General features: G+C 50.2%; 1 protein-coding gene across 2 annotated transcripts in view; it reads left to right on the top strand.

Moving 5' to 3' along the window:
• The first annotated feature begins 220 nt into the window (after positions 1-220).
• AP1M1 (adaptor related protein complex 1 subunit mu 1) overlaps positions 221-18,601 on the top strand; it is a 30,062-nt gene continuing 11,681 nt past the window's right edge. Inside the window, exons 1-6 of one of the 2 annotated variants that reach the window (XM_007183587.3) lie at positions 251-388; positions 5,835-5,955; positions 6,071-6,227; positions 8,702-8,769; positions 10,534-10,664; positions 11,494-11,641. In XM_007183587.3, the coding sequence (XP_007183649.2) occupies positions 5,926-5,955; positions 6,071-6,227; positions 8,702-8,769; positions 10,534-10,664; positions 11,494-11,641 (534 nt within the window). In that variant the 5' untranslated portion in view covers positions 251-388; positions 5,835-5,925. Of the gene's footprint in view, positions 389-5,834; positions 5,956-6,070; positions 6,228-8,701; positions 8,770-10,533; positions 10,665-11,493; positions 11,642-18,601 lie in introns of both variants that reach the window. The other variant, XM_007183588.3, reaches the window with a different exon arrangement.

Below are 18,601 nucleotides of genomic sequence, written 5' to 3'. Positions count from 1 at the left end.
GGTTTTCAGCTGCAGGGGCTTCGCCCAGTCAGGCAGCTAGAGTGCCCTGCCTCAGTCGGCCCGGCCCGGCCCCGCCCCGCCCCGCCCCTCTCGTCTTACTTCCGTGATGCTTGAGGGAGGAGCGGGAAATTAGGGCGCATTGGACATACTGCGCCTGCGCACCCTGCGCCCTGCGCCGGCGCATTCTTGGCAGCTCGTCACCGGCCGGACATAACGGTCCGCGCGCGGCTCCCTGGACCGGAAGTGGAAAGGAACTGTCGCGGGGGGCGCCCGGCCTGGCTCACCGCCTGGCAGTCCCCGCTGTCGCCGCCGCCCTCGGCCAGTGCCGAGGCTTTCCGCAGCCGCCATGTCCGCCAGTGCCGTCTACGTGCTGGACCTGAAGGGCAAGGTACCGAGGGCGCCCCACCTTCCGCGTTGCCAAGCAACTGGCAGGGGCCTCGCCCCATGGGGACCCACCCTGTTGCTAGTTAACCGGCCAATGGGAGCCATCCTGGTCTTAGGCAAGGAAGCCGTTTGGCCTCACCTGAGGCCTCCACCCTGTTGCTAAGTATCCAGGAAGGGGTCTTAGGTCCTCCTTAGCCCTGCCTCGTTGCTAGGTAACGCGGTGGGCTGCCGCCGTTGCCAGGTAACCGGCTGCAAGACCCTCATCCCCACCCCTGTGGGTTGGTGGCCCAGGCCTCCGTGGGGGTCTCGGTGAACCTGAGGCCACGGGGAGCGCGGGCCGCAGCCCGCTTGGAAGCCAGGCCTGGCGCCGAGGGGCTGCGCGACCCTTGACCAGAGGTGGTGAGGCGTTGCCGGGACAATGTGCCCTCGGGCCAGTCCCGCCCTCTGGGAGCGCAGCAGCTTATGTTTATTCAGCGGTTTTTCTGTGCCAGTCCCTGTAGGGATTTCTTAACGTTCACTGTGACATTGAGTTACAACGGTCAGGTGAAGTGGGTGGTGGGAGTGCCATTTAACAGAGGGAGAAACTGAGGCGCAGAGAGGCGACGCAACCTGCCCAAGGTCACACCGGTCACAGAGAAGTGGCAGGTCTAGGAGTTGAACCCAGAATCATTTGTTCATTCAGCTGATATTTGAGGAGCACCTACTAAGTGCCAGGCAGGGTGCTAAGCCTTGGGCTGCCTTTGGGAGGCAAAATCAGAATCAGTCCCTGTCCTTCTGGAGCTCACAATCTGGTGGGTGAGAGGGACACTGATCTCAAAAAGCACAAATAAATATAAATTGCAGTGGTGGAGCAGTGATGATATAATAGGGAGAGTCAGCCTCTGCTGGGGGTCAGGAAGGGCTGTGCAGGGGGAGTGACAAACCCGGCTGAGACATGAAGGAGGAATTGGACATAACTAGGACTTGGGTGCCTTTCCCAGGGGTTTCTGGGAAAGCTTCATAAAGGAGGGATCTCAAAACTTTTCAGAAGTGACCTGCTGCCTTCCCCCAAGTCCATCCCGGCTAGAAGCCAAGCGAGTATCTGGCCTGTTGGCATTGGGGAGTAACAAGAATAAGACAGGACCAACAATATTAAACAAGCCCTACATCAGTGAGTGAGAGAAACATGGGTGTCGGGCCTAGGTGAAGTGGGCAGGAGTTAGCTCAGAAGCAGTAGGGAGTGAAGAGGTGAAGTGACTGTCCCTTGCTGTTCCACTCCCCACCCCCAGCACTTTCCCAGAGTCCCTTAAGTGGGTTGCCTGCCTTGGATGCCACCCAAAGTCAACAGCTAGTGAGACCCAGTACTAGGCTCCCTTCTTCAACCTTCTTGGAGGCAAAGAAAGACACAGGGCACACCAGGGGCTGGGAGGGTGCAGTGTTCCCCAAGTCTTTGTAGCACGTGTTCTTGTTTCCTCTCTGGCCACTGTGTCGCCAGAGGTCCTACAGGCTACCTACTCAGATCACTCATTTCTTCAGCAAACATTTCATGAGCACCTAGTAGGCACCAATTCCAGTGCGGACCATCGCTCTGTGACTGAGGAGTTAGGGCTGGGCTCAAAACCTGTCTCTGCTGCTCAGCCGCATGACCTAGGGCAAGTGTGTGAACTAGCTGAGCAGGCGCTCCAGACAGGCTCAGCACCACCCATAGTCCACAGGCCACGTTAGTCCCCACGGACCTAGAGCTCTGGTAGGGGAGGTGCATGGAAGCTGACAGATCCAAGCAGACGCATGGATCCAAATGGTCAGATCCCATTAGCCACAAGGACAAGGCCCCAGGTGCATGGAAGCTGACAGATCCAAGCAGACGCATGGATCCAAATGGTCAGATCCCATTAGCCACAAGGACAAGGCCCCAGGTAATGCAGTTACCCAACCTCAGTTTGGGCTGGCGGGAGGAGAAGTGGTTACGAAAGGCTTCCTGGAGGAGGGAGACGCCAGAGCTGGGAAGGTGACCAGGTGGCAGTCAGGTGAACGAGGAGGTGTCACAGTGAGCCCGCTGGCGCTGGCAAGCCAGAAGTCCTGGGTAATGCTGGAGCCTGGAGGATGGCGCCAAGAGGGCCGTGGGTGTTGAGGATGTCCAGACGGGAGAGCAGGACAGAGGGGACCACTTTGATCCCAAGAAGGAACAGCCACCGTAAGGAGACAATAGCCTGGAAGAAGCATGATTATACGTGCCTTTCAGGAAGCTCCTGAGGCAGCTGTGGGTTTGCCTCCCGTCCTCAGTGACCATCACGCCATTTATTATTCCACTCCCCACGGACCTCATGTTTTGAAAGTTTGCCTTCTGCGCAGACTGCAGTTAATAAAAAATAAGGTCAGGAAATTCACAACCACACATCTACCTGCCAGCCAGAGCCTCTGATCACCGAGGAAACCAGCAGGGCCACATTCAGCTAATAGAAAGCCCTCCATGGATATTTCTCTGCCCTTATCTTTCTTGCTTCTTTGCAGCTTCTGACACCACTACTATGCTCCTCCTCAGCAGGCTTCTGTTGGCCTCGAGGTTGCTGTGCTCTCTATTTTCCCCGTTTCTCTCACTGACTGCTGCCCCTCATCTTCTCCCCTCCCCTTGGATGTCGGCTCCTCGTGCTTGGGCCTGGCGTGCCTCCCGTACTGTTGCTCTCCTTGAGGCAGGCTTTGATTCATGTCACTGCCAATGACTCTCAAATTTGTTCCGAAGAGCACTTATCTGGAGATCCACTGGCCTCCAGGACACCTTGGAGGTCGCACAGCCACCGCAAACTTGGCATTTCCCCAGATGAGCTCCCCGCCACCCGCCAGCCCTGCTCTCTCTCCCCATCTCAGTGATTGACACCACCATCCATGCAGCTGCCCACATTGGAGACATGGGCATTGTCCTGGCCTCCTTTTCCTCACCGGCATGTTCACTGCACAGACTTTACTGAGCATCTGCTGTAGGCCAGGCTCTGTTGTGGGTGCTGGGACACAGCCGTAACGAGACGAAAGTGGTCACTGTTCTCAGGGAGTGTTAGACTCTGGTAGAAGCGACAGATGATAAATGAGGATATGAGTATATAATGCAGTGGTGATGTGGGCAGTGAAGGTAAAGTGGGCTTGGGAGTGGAAAGGGGCAGGATATCATTTTAGCCAGGGTGAGCAGGGAAGACTTCTTGGAAGAGGTGCCATCTGAGCTGAGGTCTGCGAACCGAGAAGATCTAGGCCAGGGCATTCTGGGCAGAGGGAACTGCAAGTGCAAAGTCCCCGAGGCAGGAGCAAATGTAGATCGCTTAGAGAGAGCTAGGGCGCTGGCCAGGATGGCTGGAATGGGGTGAGCCCGGGGAGCATGGATGGAGAGGCATTGGAGGGGCTGTGAAGACGTGCCATGGGGATGGACTTGCAGTTTGTTCTGTATGAGGGGAGGCTGGGGTAGCAGCAGTTTAAACAAGAAGCAATCTGATCTGATTCTGTTTAAGAAGGCCTGTCTCACTCTCTGCGAGGAAGGAATTGTGGGGTCAGGATCAGCAGCAGGGGTTGAGGATTGTCCCCTCATTGTTGCCTGCCTCCCTCCAATCTGTCCTGTCTCCTGCCTTTGTCCTGAGCTGCAGCCTGAGGTCCGAGGCTGCCCCTCCTCTACCTAACCAGTGCTCCTGGGTACGCCCACACGGGCTGCACCCCTAACCCCACGGCTTTAGCCACACTGGTCCCTCTGCTTCTATCCTGCCTGTCCCCTCAGGCCTCAGTTTGAAGGTCATACCCTTGCACAGTCTCTCATTTCCCCCTGACCAGGTAGCTGTCTCAGTGCAGGGACCCTGTTTGTCCTGGTCACCCCTGTGTCTCCAGGCCCAGCATGATGTACGGTAGAAGGTATGAATGAGTGGACCTCTCTGCAGCCTTGGTGATGAAGGTGGGCAAAATAAATTGCTCCCTGCTCTTTCCTTTGAACACCCTGGGGGCCCGGGGACTCCATGCCCATGGCATCCCCCAAAATTGGATACCTGGGGTAGAAGGTGGGCTTGGGAAGCCCAGGAAAGCAATGTTTATCAAGCAGAAGTGGCCCTGCAGGGAGTGAGCAGTGGGGTTAGAATCCTGGCTCACCTTTGTTGGCTGTGTGACCTCAGGCAGGTGGTGCCACCTCTCTGGACATCACTGTCCATCTCTTTAAAAATACCAGTCCTGCTTCATGGTGGGGGGAGTATATGAGGCAATATATACTCCTGGCAAAGAGTATGTGAGAGGGTACGTGGGAATCCCCGTGCCAGGGCCTGGTCCAGGTACCCACAAGCTCACCCACTGGGTGCTGAGTCTCTAAGAGGCCTTCTGAACAGCAGTGAGGGCACAGGGTCCCTTGCCCATAGGCCACAAAGGAGAGACTAGAAAAGGAAGGTTCTCTCTCGCCCGCGCTCTCTCTCTCTCTCTGGCTTGAAACAGTAAGACAATGTATCTTACGAAACTACAGGTTCTGAGGCAGGCGGCTCCCAGGCAGGTCAGCTCTGTGGTGTCATTCTCAGCACATTACTGAGTTACGCCGCCAGCTGTCCTCATGGACACACAAGAGTGGCAGCAGCTCTAGGCGGCATCTCCAAATGGGGCCTTGCTCAGCATGGCATAGCTTCACACCTCCTTTTTCATTCCTTCAGGGAGGTGTAACTTCCATGTAACAGACTGTGTTTATTTAAAGCATATAGTTTGATGAGTTCAGTCATTGTGTATACCCAGGAAACCATAAGCACACATTCTATCACCCCCTAAAGCTTCCTCACACCCGTCTGTATCCAGCGTGTTCCCAGGCAGTCACTGATGTGTTTTCTGTTACCATTTCCCAGGATTTATTTATTTAAGTAGAATCACGTAGATAAGTTCTCCATTGTCTGGTTTCTTTCACTCGGCTCAGTGATCCTGAGATTCTCTCATGCTGTTGCCGGTGTCAGCAGTCATTCCTTTTCATAGCTGAGGAGTGTTCCGTGGTGTGGATGGACACAGTTTATGTCTCCATTCACCTGCTGAAGGACGTTGGCATTCTCGCCAGCCTGAGTCTATTTAAAATAAGCTGCTGTGAGCACCCATGCACGCGTCTTCATGTGGACGTATGGTTCCTTTCTCTTGGGTGACTACCTAAGAGAGGAATGGCTAGGTTATAAGCTGGAGTATAACTTTCTGAGAACCTGTCAAACTTTACCAAAGTGGTTGTCCCATTTTCCTGTCCTATCGGCAGTGCTGCTGCACATCCAAGCCCACAGGCCATGAGAGAGATGAGGAGAAGGGCTTCTCTTCAGGCCACAGGCAGGTTCTAGTAGGTGCGAACACTTAGCAGTGTCCCTCTCCTGACACAGACAGAAGAGCAGGGCTCATTAGCACAGAACGGCTCTGAGAAGGTCTGCAATGAGAACCTACGGGACATTGTTTAACCTGGCATCTCCCGAGTGACGCGGTCCTGGACTCTTGCCCCATAGCCCACCCCCAACGCTCCCTCTGGGAAGATTCCCACTGGCCCCTGTGGAAGTTCACTTGGCGAAATGCTTTCCTTGAGGAATCCCCTGGGGGATGGAGATCGGATGGCCCTTTGATGGACAGGTGTGTTTGGGGTCCCTGGAGGGAAGGAAGCTGGTGCGTCTCACCCCCCACCCCAGCCATCCAGCTGGTGGAACTCAAGATGAAAGTGTCTTCCCTCTCTTCCACCTCCACGCAGGTGCTCATCTGCCGGAACTACCGCGGTGACGTGGACATGTCGGAGGTGGAGCACTTCATGCCCATCCTGATGGAGAAAGAGGAGGAGGGGATGCTGTCACCTATCCTGGCCCATGGGGGAGTCCGCTTCATGTGGATCAAGCACAACAACCTGTATCGTATCCCTTGGCTGGGGTGCTCCCAGGGGGCTCCTGTGTGGACATGTGTGTGTATACACACGCACGTGCAACTGAGGGCTGCCGGCCCCTGCCCCGGCTGACCCAGGGCTGGCTCAGGCCAGTGGGGGCCATGAGGCACAGCCCTGTCTTTCTGGAGCTCCCTGCTGCCCAAGGATGACCAGTGTGACAGAGGTCCAAGGAGCCAGGAAGGGTTCCCTGAGGAGGTGACATCCTGGAGGAGACCTGCAGGAAGGCCACAGGAGTTGGCCGGCACGAGGAGCACTAGCCCAGGCGAAGTCCCATTCCGAAGCTGCAGTGGGGGTGACCGGAGCGCTGGAGGGGGTTGCATGGTAGGAGCAGGGCCCAAGTGGTCAGCAGGGTGTGCACTGCAAGGCCTCACAGGAAATCACCTTAAGTGTGTTGCGAAGTCTTTGGAAGGTTTCAGGCAGAGGGGTGACACGGGCACATTTGCATTTTCTGAAAGTCTCTGGCTGCTGAGTGGACGCCAGACTTCAGGGATCAGAAGTGGACATAGGGAGGGGTGGGGAGGCGGAGGTTGGCATCCAGGTGGGTGGGGTGGTGGCCTGGATCATGAAGGGTGGTGGGATACAGAGGAGGGGAGAGATTCCTCCCAACCCTGCCCAGATCTCAGAGTCCCCCATGCTCAGGCTCATGTGGAGACCTGGCTGAGCCAGTTTCCCTCCGTGAGGTCTGACCGGCCCCCCCCATGGCTTTGGTCAGGCACATTCCGGTATCCGCACTGCTGCAAGAAGGGCATGGCTTTGCAGCACACAGCCCTGTTCAGACCCAAGCTCCAGTAGCTATGTGACAGGAGGCAAGTCCTCACCTTCCCACGGTCCAGTGAGAGCAGGACTGTTAGGGTCCGTTGAGCTGGTGCATATGCATCACACCCGGCAGACGTGGGTTCTGTCCCCTTTCCCGTGTTCATGGAGACACACAGGACCTTGCTAGTGTGGTCCACGGGCCCGAGCATCCCCTGGGAGCCTTTTGGAAATGCAGAATCCCAGACCCCCTGCAGCCTTGCCGGGTCAGAATCTGCATTGTAGCAAGGCCATCCCTAGTGACTTGTGTACATGTTACAGGGTGGGAGGTGTTGGCCTGGGACCTTCATCCAGTGCCCTGAGGTCTGGCTCCCTTCATCGTGCCTCTGTTTCTTCACCCCTCTCTGGAAGGCCTCAGGGGCAGCTATGTAGAGTATGGCAGGTGGCCTGTGAGCCAAGAGTTGGCTATCTTGGAAGCTGCCCTGGGTCTGGGCAGTGGTTGCCCAGGTATGGAGAGGAGGGAGGGGCAGCTGTGTCAGCGCAGCAGGAGCCGTCAGACCAGTTTCCGGTTGGGCCCCAGTGTTTCACGCGTGGGCAGCCAGGGAGGGGACATCGAGGGCTTGCCCCTCTGGGTGCCAGTGCCCAGCACACCCTGCCTGAGTGGACACCCTCTCACCTCCAGCCTGAGTTCCATCGTCAGGTGGCAGTTTCCAGCAAGGCCCAGCCATGAGGGCCAGAGGTGCCCTCCGCCCCTCCTTAGAAAGCACCTGGACGGCATGTTGCCCGGACTAGAGGTGGGAAGCCAGCACTCCTTTGACTGGCCCAGCTCCATTTCCTGGGGCCCTGCGCTGGGCCGGTTGAGGCAGGAAGTGAGGTGGAGGCAGTCCCTTTCTCCCTCCCAGAGCTCACAGCTTGGCCCTGGGGTGGCACAGGCTTGTTGTGAATGGCCAGGGTGCAGCGCACAGGAACTGGCCTCCCTGGGTGGCTTGAGGCCCTTTAAGGAAAGAGGAACAGGAAGTGCCCAGTATACACTGACCCCAAGAGGTGGGGACATACCCCCCGTCCCCCCCGCCCATCAGAGGGAGTGTGCCAGACACTTTACATACATCACCTCAGTAAATCCACTCTCAGGCCCCCATCACACTAGTGAGAAAATGGAGGCTTCATTCAAAAGGTTTGCTTCAGGGGCAAAGGCTCAAAGAAAGGCTTGAGCTAGAATTGGCCCCGGCTGCTTCCGCCGGAGCCTGCCCGGGGAGCCCTGGACCTCAGGAGGGTCACGTAAGCGATGGGCTTTGGAGAAGGGCCGACTGTGCTCCTGCTTCCTGCTCTGGGATGACCCGCACTACCTCCTCCTGCCCCAGGCTGCTCACCCCACCTGAAGTGCCCTCTGCCACACCCTGGGCTTCAGCCCTCAGCTCAGGCATCACCTCCTCAGGGCAGCCCCCGCTGCCCAGCAGCTGGGGTGGGTTCCCTGTGCCCCCTGCTGCCCCTCTGTCAGCTGAGTGCTCCCTGGGAGCCGGGACCTCCTCTGGCTGTAACTGCTGTGTCCCAGGCCCAGCTCAGACCAGGAGCTCGGTAACCCGCTGAGGGCCGAGTCATGGCTGGGGGTGGCTCCAAAACGTGCAGTGAACTGGGGTCTGTGGGGTGGCAGCCCAGGCCTCTGACTGCTCCTTAACCGCAGCCGCCACGCAGTGGTCGCCACCTCTAAGAAGAACGCGTGCGTGTCACTGGTGTTCTCCTTCCTCTACAAGGTGGTGCAGGTGAGTTGAGCCACAGGGGTATCCGTCGCCCTGGCACTGCAGTGTGCCTCGCCATACCAGCCACCCGAGGGCTGCAGCATCCCTAGGGAGTTTGGAGCTGGAACCGCAGAAGTGGGATGGGGGAGCTCCACGTGATCCGTGAGTGGGATTCTGCGGCCTTAGTTGCCCCTCTGCCTGGTGAGGAGAGGAAAGTGAACGGGAGGTGGGGCTCAGGCCAGGGGTGCACCGTGACTCCAAGAGGGACAGGTACGCCCCCTAGCCGGCTGTGGAAGGGTGGACGGTAACCCGATGCGTCAGAGGTTCGGAAGGTGGGATAAGCAGGAGGAGGGCGGAGCCAAGTTCTGCTCAGAATCTTGCGGGGTTGTGGGGGGGGGGGAGTGCCTAAAGGCGCAGGGGCCCGAGACCCTACCTTGGAGAGAGGTGACACACAGCAGGCCCAGCTGACAGTGAGCTGGGGAGGCAGAGAGCAGCACATGCAAAGGCCCTGGGGTGGGAGTGCACGTGGTGCAGTCAGGGAACATCAGGCGGGCCAGTGTGCTCAGGACAGAGTGTGGGGCTGCTGTCAGCAAGGTGACGGGGCTAGACCATAGGGGTGGGCAGGGTGGGCGGGGGTGGGATGTACAGGGCCTAGTGAGGAGTTCAGATTTCATTCCAAGTCTTGCGAGAGATGGTGGAGGGCACTAAGCAGGAGACTGACAAGACCTGACTCGAGGTAAGATCATCTCTGGCTGCTGAGTAGAAAAAGCACTTGAAGGCAGCTGGGAGGCCAGACAGGTTTCCAGGAGAGAGATGGAGGGGCGCGGCCAAAGTGGGGGCTGTGGGGTTGAAGAAAGTGGGCAGCTGGGCCCAGGAGGCCTGGGGTGGGCCCGGGAAAGCTTTCATCCCTCAGATGGTGCCCTGTGCAGCCCGATCAAGAGGCACCTACGCCAGACGCTAGGGAACAGGCTGGTGTGGGCAGTGAGGACATGGGGGCAGGAGAGCAGCATGTCCCCCGGGGAGGCACCGAGTGCAGGCTGAGGGGTAGGCCTGCATTCCGGAGCTGTCGCAGGCCGGGCTGCGCTGCCTGTGATTTCAGAGGAGAGGCCCAGCGGTTGCAGTCCTGGGGTGTGGAGACGGGGAAGCGGGAAGGAGCAACGTTCTCCTCCCTGAAGTGTTTGGCACTGCCTTTCTGCTTCAGTGTTTGTGCTCATGAAAGAGCTTCTGCCAAGCCCCTCTTCCCTTGGTCTCCTTTGGCGTCCCTGCTTTGATCCTCTTAATTTTCTGCTGAGATGGGGCAGATTCGTCTGCAGGCACAGCTGTACAGACTGGAGTTCAGGGAGGCCAGAGGAGGCCGGAAGAGCTGCTTGTCCCGTCCGCAGTGGTTCTTCTCCCTCACCTGAGTCGCTCCTGACTCAGAGGCAAAGGGTGATAGTTACAGTCAGGATTAAAGAGCAGATGGGAAGGGGCCCCAGGCCTGGGCGTGTCAGTCAGGGAGGGAAGGAGAGTGGGCCCGCAGGGGTGGGAACTCGGGCTTCTGACCAGGCCTGATGACTGTACTACCCCAGCCTGGTTCCCAGCTCATAGGCGGCCACTGCTGTCCTCCTGCCCACATTCCCTGAGCCCAAGCCCTCGTCCATAGCACTCTGGGAAACGGGCAAACGCAGCTTGTGGACAAAGGGGCTGTTAGCAGGGGCCTCAGGGCATGAAGGGCAAATGAACTCGTGCAAGCGTTCATCCCCTCCTCGTCCTTCCTCTCAACGATCTGCCCCCCACGCAACACCACAGGTATTTTCGGAATATTTCAAGGAGCTGGAAGAGGAGAGTATTCGCGACAACTTCGTCATCATCTACGAGCTGCTGGATGAGCTCATGGACTTCGGCTACCCCCAGACCACAGACAGCAAGATCCTGCAGGAGTGAGTGGGTGGGATGGGGCCCGGGGATGGGGGGCGGGGGTCAGGCCCCTCCTGAGTGACGTCACAACATTGATGTTGTCGGCAGGTTTGGAGGTGGAGGAAGCAAACGTATGTTCATGTTGTTGGTCCCCCTGCCCTGTCTCCAGCCGCACCAGAAGTCACTGGGACAGTTGTGGGTCCTTTTTCCACTCAGCATCCATGCGTAGCATGAGCGTTTTTCCTGTTGCGAGGTCTTCATTTCCATCCACAGAAGTGTGCTAATGGCTTGTTATTAGGGAGTCACCTGCCTTTGTTTTTATTGTCATAAATGAAGCTGTGATGAAAAATCTCCCTCCTTTGGAATCCTGCCCATCAAATAACAGTCACCGTGAATTAAGCACTTCTGTGAACCAGGCCCTGTGCAAGCACTTTTTTTCACTCCATTCACAATCAGAGGTGCTGTCTTCCCATTTTACAGGGGAGCAGAGGGACACTCAGAGAAGCCACATAACTTCAGCACAGCTCACATCTGTTGTTCCCCAAGTGGAGTCAGGGTCACCAGGTTACACCCCCAGGAGGTTGGTCCCTTCTGCATCCCCAGCGGGGGAGCACTTCATGCCCACTTCTTGTTTTCCTCACCAACACTGTCTCCTTGGCCCCCTAAAAGTGACCACTCTGCACTCACTGTAACTGAAGAGTTTGCTGGAGGCTTTGGAAATCGTAAGATATTCTTGTGTTAAACAGCCTCAGGTGAAACCAGAGCCTGCCTTTCCTGGTGCCTGCTACAGGGAGGGGCTGTTTTGAAGAATGTCAGTGCCTGAGCTGCTTAACTGTGAGCCCGGACCCACAGGTACATAACTCAGGAAGGCCACAAGTTGGAAACGGGGGCCCCACGGCCCCCAGCCACCGTCACCAACGCAGTGTCCTGGCGCTCTGAGGGCATCAAGTACCGGAAGAACGAGGTGTTCTTGGACGTCATTGAGTCCGTCAATCTCCTGGTAGGCTTCCTTTTCTTTTTTTAAAATTTTGTCTTCTCCGTGATTGGAAATAAAAGCAGCTTGACTTTTAAAACTAGCAAGGCCCTGAGAAACAGGTAGTTTCTGTGTGATAGCAGATCAGCGGGATTCAGTTTGGGCTGCTCATTGCAATGCGAGCTTGTTTTATCTTCATTAGTTTCTGTTCTTATTTAGAGTGAATGCATGCACATCATTAAAAAAAAAAAAAGAGCAGTGTATAGAGTTTGAAAGTGCAGGGCTCTGTAATCAGAAAGGCCACGTCGCTTAAGGATTCATTGTCATCCTTTGGGACCTCGTGCTGTAGATATACAGACATACGTTGTTTTTCTGTGAAACTGAGAGCATAAGATGTAGTTCTCCTGTGCCTTGTTTTTGGGGTTTTTTGGTTTTTGGTTTTTACTGTTTTATGTTTGTTTGTTTGTTTGTTTTTTAATTTTATTTTTTTACGTTACTATTTGGTAATTGACCATATTTTCTATGAATTTTAGCACGTGTACAGATTTGTGTACCCATTATCATAACCAAGAATCAGAACAGCTCCATCACCTCAAAAACCTCCCTGGATGCTGCCTCTTGGTAGTCACACCTCCTGCCTGTTCCCAACCCCTGGCAACTGCTGATCTGGTCTTCATCACTATAGCTCTGCCTTTCTGAGATTGTTGTGTGAGTGGAATCATACAGTGTGTGTCAGTTTGAATCTGGCTTCTTTCAGTATAATGCCTTTGAGATTCATCCAAGTTGCTCTGTTATCAAAAGTTTATTTCTTCTTATATTTGTTTATTTTATATTTTGAACCACAGTATGTTTATCCATTCACCCATCAAAAGGCATCTGGGTTGTTTCCAATGTTTGGCAGTTGTGAAAAGAGTTGCTATAAACATTTCATGTATAGGTTTAGGTGTGGAAAGAAGTTTTCATCTCTCTATGGCAGATACCCTGCAGTGGGATTGCTGGGTCATATGGTAAGTGTATGTTTAACTGTGTAAGAAACTGCCAAACAGTTTTCCAGAGTGGCTGTTAACATTTTTGCATTTTCACCAGTAGCGGATGAGAGTTCCGGTTGCTCCACATCCTCGATCAACATTTTTATTTTTGTCATCCTAGTAGGTGTCTCATCATGGCTTTAATGTGCATTTCCCTAATGGTTAATGATGTTGAGCATCTTTCTATCTGCTTCTTTGTCATCGTTATGCTCTTTTGAGGAGTGTCTCTTCATATCTTTTTTTTTTTTTTTTTTTTTTTTTGGCTGGGTTGGGTCTTCGTTGCTGTGCACGGGCTTTCTCTAGTTGCAGTGAGCCGGGGCTACTCTTTGTTGCGGTGCGCAGGCTTCTCATTGCTGTGGCTTCTCTTGTTGTGGAGCACGGGCTCTAGGCGCACGGGCTTCAGTAGTTGTGGCTGGTGGGCTCACTAGTTGTGGCTCGCGGGTTCTAGAGCACAGGCTCAGTAGTCGTGGCACACGGGCTTAGTTGCTCCACGGCATGTGGGATCTTCCTGGACCAGGGCTTGAACCCGTGTCCCCTGCATTGGCAGGCGGATTCTTAACCGCTGCGCCACCAGGGAAGTCCCTCTTCATATCTTCTGATCATTTTTGAGTTGTTTGTTTTCTGATTGTTGAGTTTTGAAAGTTCTTTATATATTCTGGATAAAGTCTTTTGTCAGATATGTGATTTGCAAATATTTTCTCCTAGTCTGTCACTTTTCTTTTCATTCTATTGGCATTGTCTTTCACGGAGCAAAAGTTTTTAATTTTGAGAAAGTCCAATGTCAGTTTTTTAAATTGATTATGCTTTTGGTGCCATGTCTGAGGACTCATTGTCAAACCCAAGGTCACATAGATTTTCTCCTAAATTTTCTTCTAAAAGTTTTATAGTTTTACATTTAGATCTATGATATTTTTGAGTTAAATTTTATTTGAGGTATGAGGCATATATCCATTTTTTTGCATATCGAACAATTTTTTTCATTTGTTGTAAAATCATTTTGGAAAATATTATTCTTTTTCCATTGAATTGCTTTTGCATTTTTGTCAAAAAACAATTGGCCATATTGTGCAAGTCTATTTCTGGACTCTGTTCTTTTCCATCCATCTGTATATCTGTTCCTTCACCAAAAACCACACTGTCTTGATAACTGTAACTTTATAGTAAGTCTGAAAATCAGATAATGTGACTCTCACAACATTCTTCTTTTTCAAAATTGTTTAGCTCTTTAGTTCCTTTGTGTAGAGTTTTAGAATCAGCTTGTCTGGGATTTTGATTGGTGTTGTGTTAAATAACTCTATTAATCAATTTGGGGAGATTTGATATCTTTAGTATATTAAGTCTCACAATCCGTGAGTGCAGTATGTCTCTCTCTATATATTTAGGTCATCTTTGATTTCTTTCATCAGCATTTTCTAGTTTTTACCATGTACAAATTTTTTGTTAGATTTATACCTAAGTATTTCATTTTTTGGAAGCCATTGTAAATTGCTTATTTTTTATTTTATTTGGTAGAATTCACCTGCAAAACTATCTGAGCCTGGAGATTTCTTTTTCAGAATATTTTTCAGTACGAATTTCAATTATTTAATGGTTATAGGATTATTTGGGTTTTCTGTTTCATCTCGAGTGAGTTTTGGTAGTTTGCTGTTTTTAAGAAATTGATCTATTTCATCTAAGTCACTGAGTTTATATGCACAGTGTTGTTTATAGTATTCCTTTATTACCTTTTTCATGTGTACAGGGTCTGTACTGATACCCTCTCTTTCATTTCTGATATTGGTAATTTATGTTGTCTTTCTTTTCTCTTCATCAATCTTATGAGAGGTTTATCTGTTTTATTGATTTTCACAAAGAATCAGCTTTTGATTTCATTGATTTCCTCTATTATTTTTCTGTTTTCAATCACAGTGATTTCTGCTCTTATCTCTAATATTTTCTTCCTCATGACTTTGGCTTATTTTGCTCTTCTTTTTCTAGTTTCTTAAAGTGGAAACTAAAGATACTAATTTGAAACTTTCTTCTTTTCTAACATAAACATTTAATGCTATAAATTTCTGGCTAAGCACTACTTTAGCTGTATCCTACACTGATATCTTGGATTTTCATTTTTGTTCAAAATATTTTCAAATTTCCCTTGAGACTTTCTTTTTGACCCATGGCTTATTTAATAAAAGTGTTGTTTAATTTCTAAATGTTTGCAGGTTTTTCTGTTATCTCATTGTCATTGATTGTTTTTTTTAAGATTTATTATTTATGTATATATTTTTTTTATTATTTATTTTTGGCTGCATCAGGTCTTAGTTGCAGCATGTGGGACCTTCATTGCGGCGCACGGGCTTCTCTCTACTTGTGGCGTGCAGGTTTTCTCTTCTCTAGTTGTGGCGCCCAGGCTCCAGGGCGCATGGGCTCTGTAGTTGTGGCGCACAGGTTCCAGAGCACCTGAGCTCTGTAGTTTGAGGCACACAAGCTCTCTAGTTGAGGCGCGCAAGCTCAATAGTTGTGGCATGCGGGCTTAGTTGCCCTGTGGTACGTGGGATCTTAGTTCCCTGACCACGGATCGAACCCACGTCCCTGGCATTGTAAGGCGGATTCTTTACCACTGGACCACCAGGGAAGTCCCTGTCATTGATTTTTAATTTAATTCTATTACTGTCTGAGAATATAGTTTATATACTGTCAGTTCTTTAAAGTTTGTTAAGGTCTGTTTTAATGATCCAGAATATGATCTATCTTGGTGAATGTTCCACGTACCCTTGAAAAAAATGTATATTCTGCTCTTGTTGGAGAGAGTGTTCTGTAAATACCAATTAAATCCAGTTGGTTAATGGCATTGTTCAATTCTTCTAGCAGTTCTTGCTAATTTTCTGTCTACTGGTTCTACCTGTTACTGAGGAGCATTAAGATCTCCAGCTATAATTGTGAATTTGTCTGTGTCTTTGCTTCACATATTTTGAAGTTCTGCTATTAGGTGCAAATGGATTTAGGATTCTTCTGTTTTCTTGGTGAACTGACCCCTTTATCATTATATAATGCCCCTCTTTATTCCTGATAATTTTTTTGCTCTGAGGTCTGTTTTGCTATTAATATTGTCACTCCAGAATTCTTTTGATTACTGTTAACATGGTATATGTCTTTCTATCCTTTTACTCCTTTTTTTTTAATCCTTTTACTTTTAACTTACCTGTGTCATATATCTTGTAGGAAACATATAATTTATTCATTTTTTAAAATCCATTCTGACAGTCTCTGTCTTTTATATATTTAGAGCATTTATACTTACTGTAACTGCTAATTTGCTTGGATTAAAATATACCACTTTATTACTTGCCTTCTGTTTTTCATTCCTTTGTTTCCTTTTCCTATCTTTCTGTGATCTTCGTGAACATTTGTAGTGTTCCATTTTGTTTCTTCACTCTATCTTTTTTTTCTTCGTATAGTTTTTTTAGTGGTTGCTATAAAATACTCTACTTAGAGTTAATATTTTACAGCTTCAATTGGAATTTAGAAACTTTACTACCCTGTTATAGAGTTGTCCTATATATTCTTCTATATACATTGAAAACCATATCAGACAGTGTTAAAATTTTTGCTTTCAATTGTCAAACATACTTTAAAGAACTCAAGAGGACAAAAAGAAGAAGACTCTCTACCATATTTACCTAGATATTTACTATTTCTGTTGCTCTCCCCTCACTCCCAATTTTCCAGGTTTCCTTCTGGTACAATTTCAGTTCCATCTAAAAAGATTCTTTTAGCAATTCTTTCAAAACAGGCCTACTGGCTACAGATTCCCTTTGTTTTCCTTCATCTGAGAATGTCTTTATTTCATCTTGATTCCAAAAGGATATTGTCACTGGATATCAAATTCTGGGTTAACAGTTCTCTTTTAGTACCTTAAAAATGTTGTGTCACTTCCTTCTGGGCTCCATGGTTTCTGATGAAAATCCACTGTCACTCAAATCGGTATTCTCCTGTAGGTAATGTGTTGTTTTTCTCTGGCTGTTTTCCACATTTTTTCTTTGTCTTTAGTTTTCAGCAGATAGCTTATGATGTGTCTAGGTATGGATATCTTTGGATTCCTACTGTTTGGGGCTTGTTCAGCTTCTTGGATCTGTAGATTTATGTATTTTACCAAACTCGGGATGTTTTCATCCATTATTTCTTAAAATATGTTTTCACCATTTCACTCTTTCTCGTTTCCGTCTGGACTCTAGTGACATAAATGTTAGACCTTTTGTTATTGTCCCAAGGGTCTCTGAGGCTCTGTTCATTCTATTCCATCTTTTTTTCTCTCTATTGTTTAGATTGGATAAGTCCTATTGATCTGCTTTCAAGTTCACTGACCCTTTCCTATGTTATCTCCATTCTGCTATTAAGCCCATCCAGTGATTTATTTGTTATTTTATTTTTCAGTTCTAAAATTTCCATTTGATTCTTCTTCTTATAGTCTTGTTTCTTTCCCAAGACTTTCTAATTTGACATTTGTTGCAAGAGTGTTTGCAGTTTTTATCCTAGCTATTTAATGTCTTTGTCAGATAATCCCAATATCCATATCATTGTTGGTGTCAGTTGATCGTATTTTCCATGTGAGCTAAAATTTTCGTGGTTCTTTGTATGCTGAGTAATTTTAGATTATATCCTGGGGTAAGATTCTAGGTCTTATTTAAATTATACAGAAAATATTGATTTTGTTTGTTTGTTTGTTTTAGCTGACAGTTGTCCTGGTTAGGTTCAGGCCACAAGTTTCAACCCCCAATCTATGGGCCATGAGTATCAGTTCAGTTTTCAAAGCCTTTGTGCCCTTTGCTATTTAAATCTATCCCAAATATGCACTGCCCAGTGGTCCGTCAGGGACTGGGGAGAGTTTGGTTCTTGATGTCTTTGGCGTGCTAATTAGGATCATATCCATGCATGCCTGGTTCTAGAGAGATCTGGAGACATAAACAACTTCACGAGGTTGCTTACCTGAACCTTTCACTCTCTGCTCTCTGCCTGGTGCTTTCTGGCTGGGGGCTTCCCTTTTTGGTTCTGTGGCCAAAAACTAGATCCCTACTCTCATGCTTGTCTGCACTTGGGCTGAAATCCTGGGTTTGCCCCACCGTCTTGGAAAGGCAGCTGAATTGCCTAGGGCCTGGGACGTGAGAAAACAGAGAAAAGGGGGTAAATGAGGGATTTCCATACTCCTTCTGAGCAGCAGGAGTTCCCCTTCTGGCCCTGGAGCTAGAGCCAGAGGCTTCCACAAGCTCTGACTGCACCGTACTTCTTGGTTCCACTTCCAGGTTTCTGCTGCACTTTCACATGGGTAAGGGGGTAGGGAGAACTGCTCATTCAGTCGGCTCCTCCCAGATCCACCTTTTCAGTCTTCCAGTAGTTGCCCATGCATCCTGCCCAGGTTTTATAGCTGTAGTCAGTGGTAGAGAAAGGGTGATGCAAGCCAGTTCCATCTCACCTGCAGCCTGCCTGTCACCGCACGGGAGAGGGCCTCACTCCCATTACTTGGGCAGACAAGGATTAGCTGGGCCAATCCAGTCATGTGGACCACTTAGGTGTGCCCATTTCTGACTGTTACAGCCAGTGCAGAAATGAGCATGATTGCTCATCCTCAGTTGTGTGCTTGGGCATCTCCCTTATCTGGGCAGGATTTCTGGAGGGCCGAGTTCCCAGACATGCAATTGCTAAGTAACAGTGCTTTCCAAAAAGATTCTCCCAGTGGACTGAATATAAATGTATTTGCTGTCTTACTTACTAAGCCATGAGGCAAGACAGTGGCCTCACTCACTGTGTTCCCCTCCTGCCTGAGGACCTTCGTCTGAATTGTTAACTGAGCCCAGAACATGGCTGTAGGTTGTCCTAAGGTGGAGAAGCAATCCCAGGGAGCAGCTTATAAACAACTGCCTGGGAAAGTGCTGGGAGTTCAGGGGCGTCCCAGCCAGTGTGTCCCTACACATGGCACTGCCCA

Source organism: Balaenoptera acutorostrata, chromosome 2 (assembly GCF_949987535.1).
Source record: "Balaenoptera acutorostrata chromosome 2, mBalAcu1.1, whole genome shotgun sequence".
Classification (NCBI taxonomy): Eukaryota; Metazoa; Chordata; class Mammalia; order Artiodactyla; family Balaenopteridae; genus Balaenoptera; species Balaenoptera acutorostrata.
This window is presented reverse-complemented; position numbering and strand designations above follow the sequence as displayed.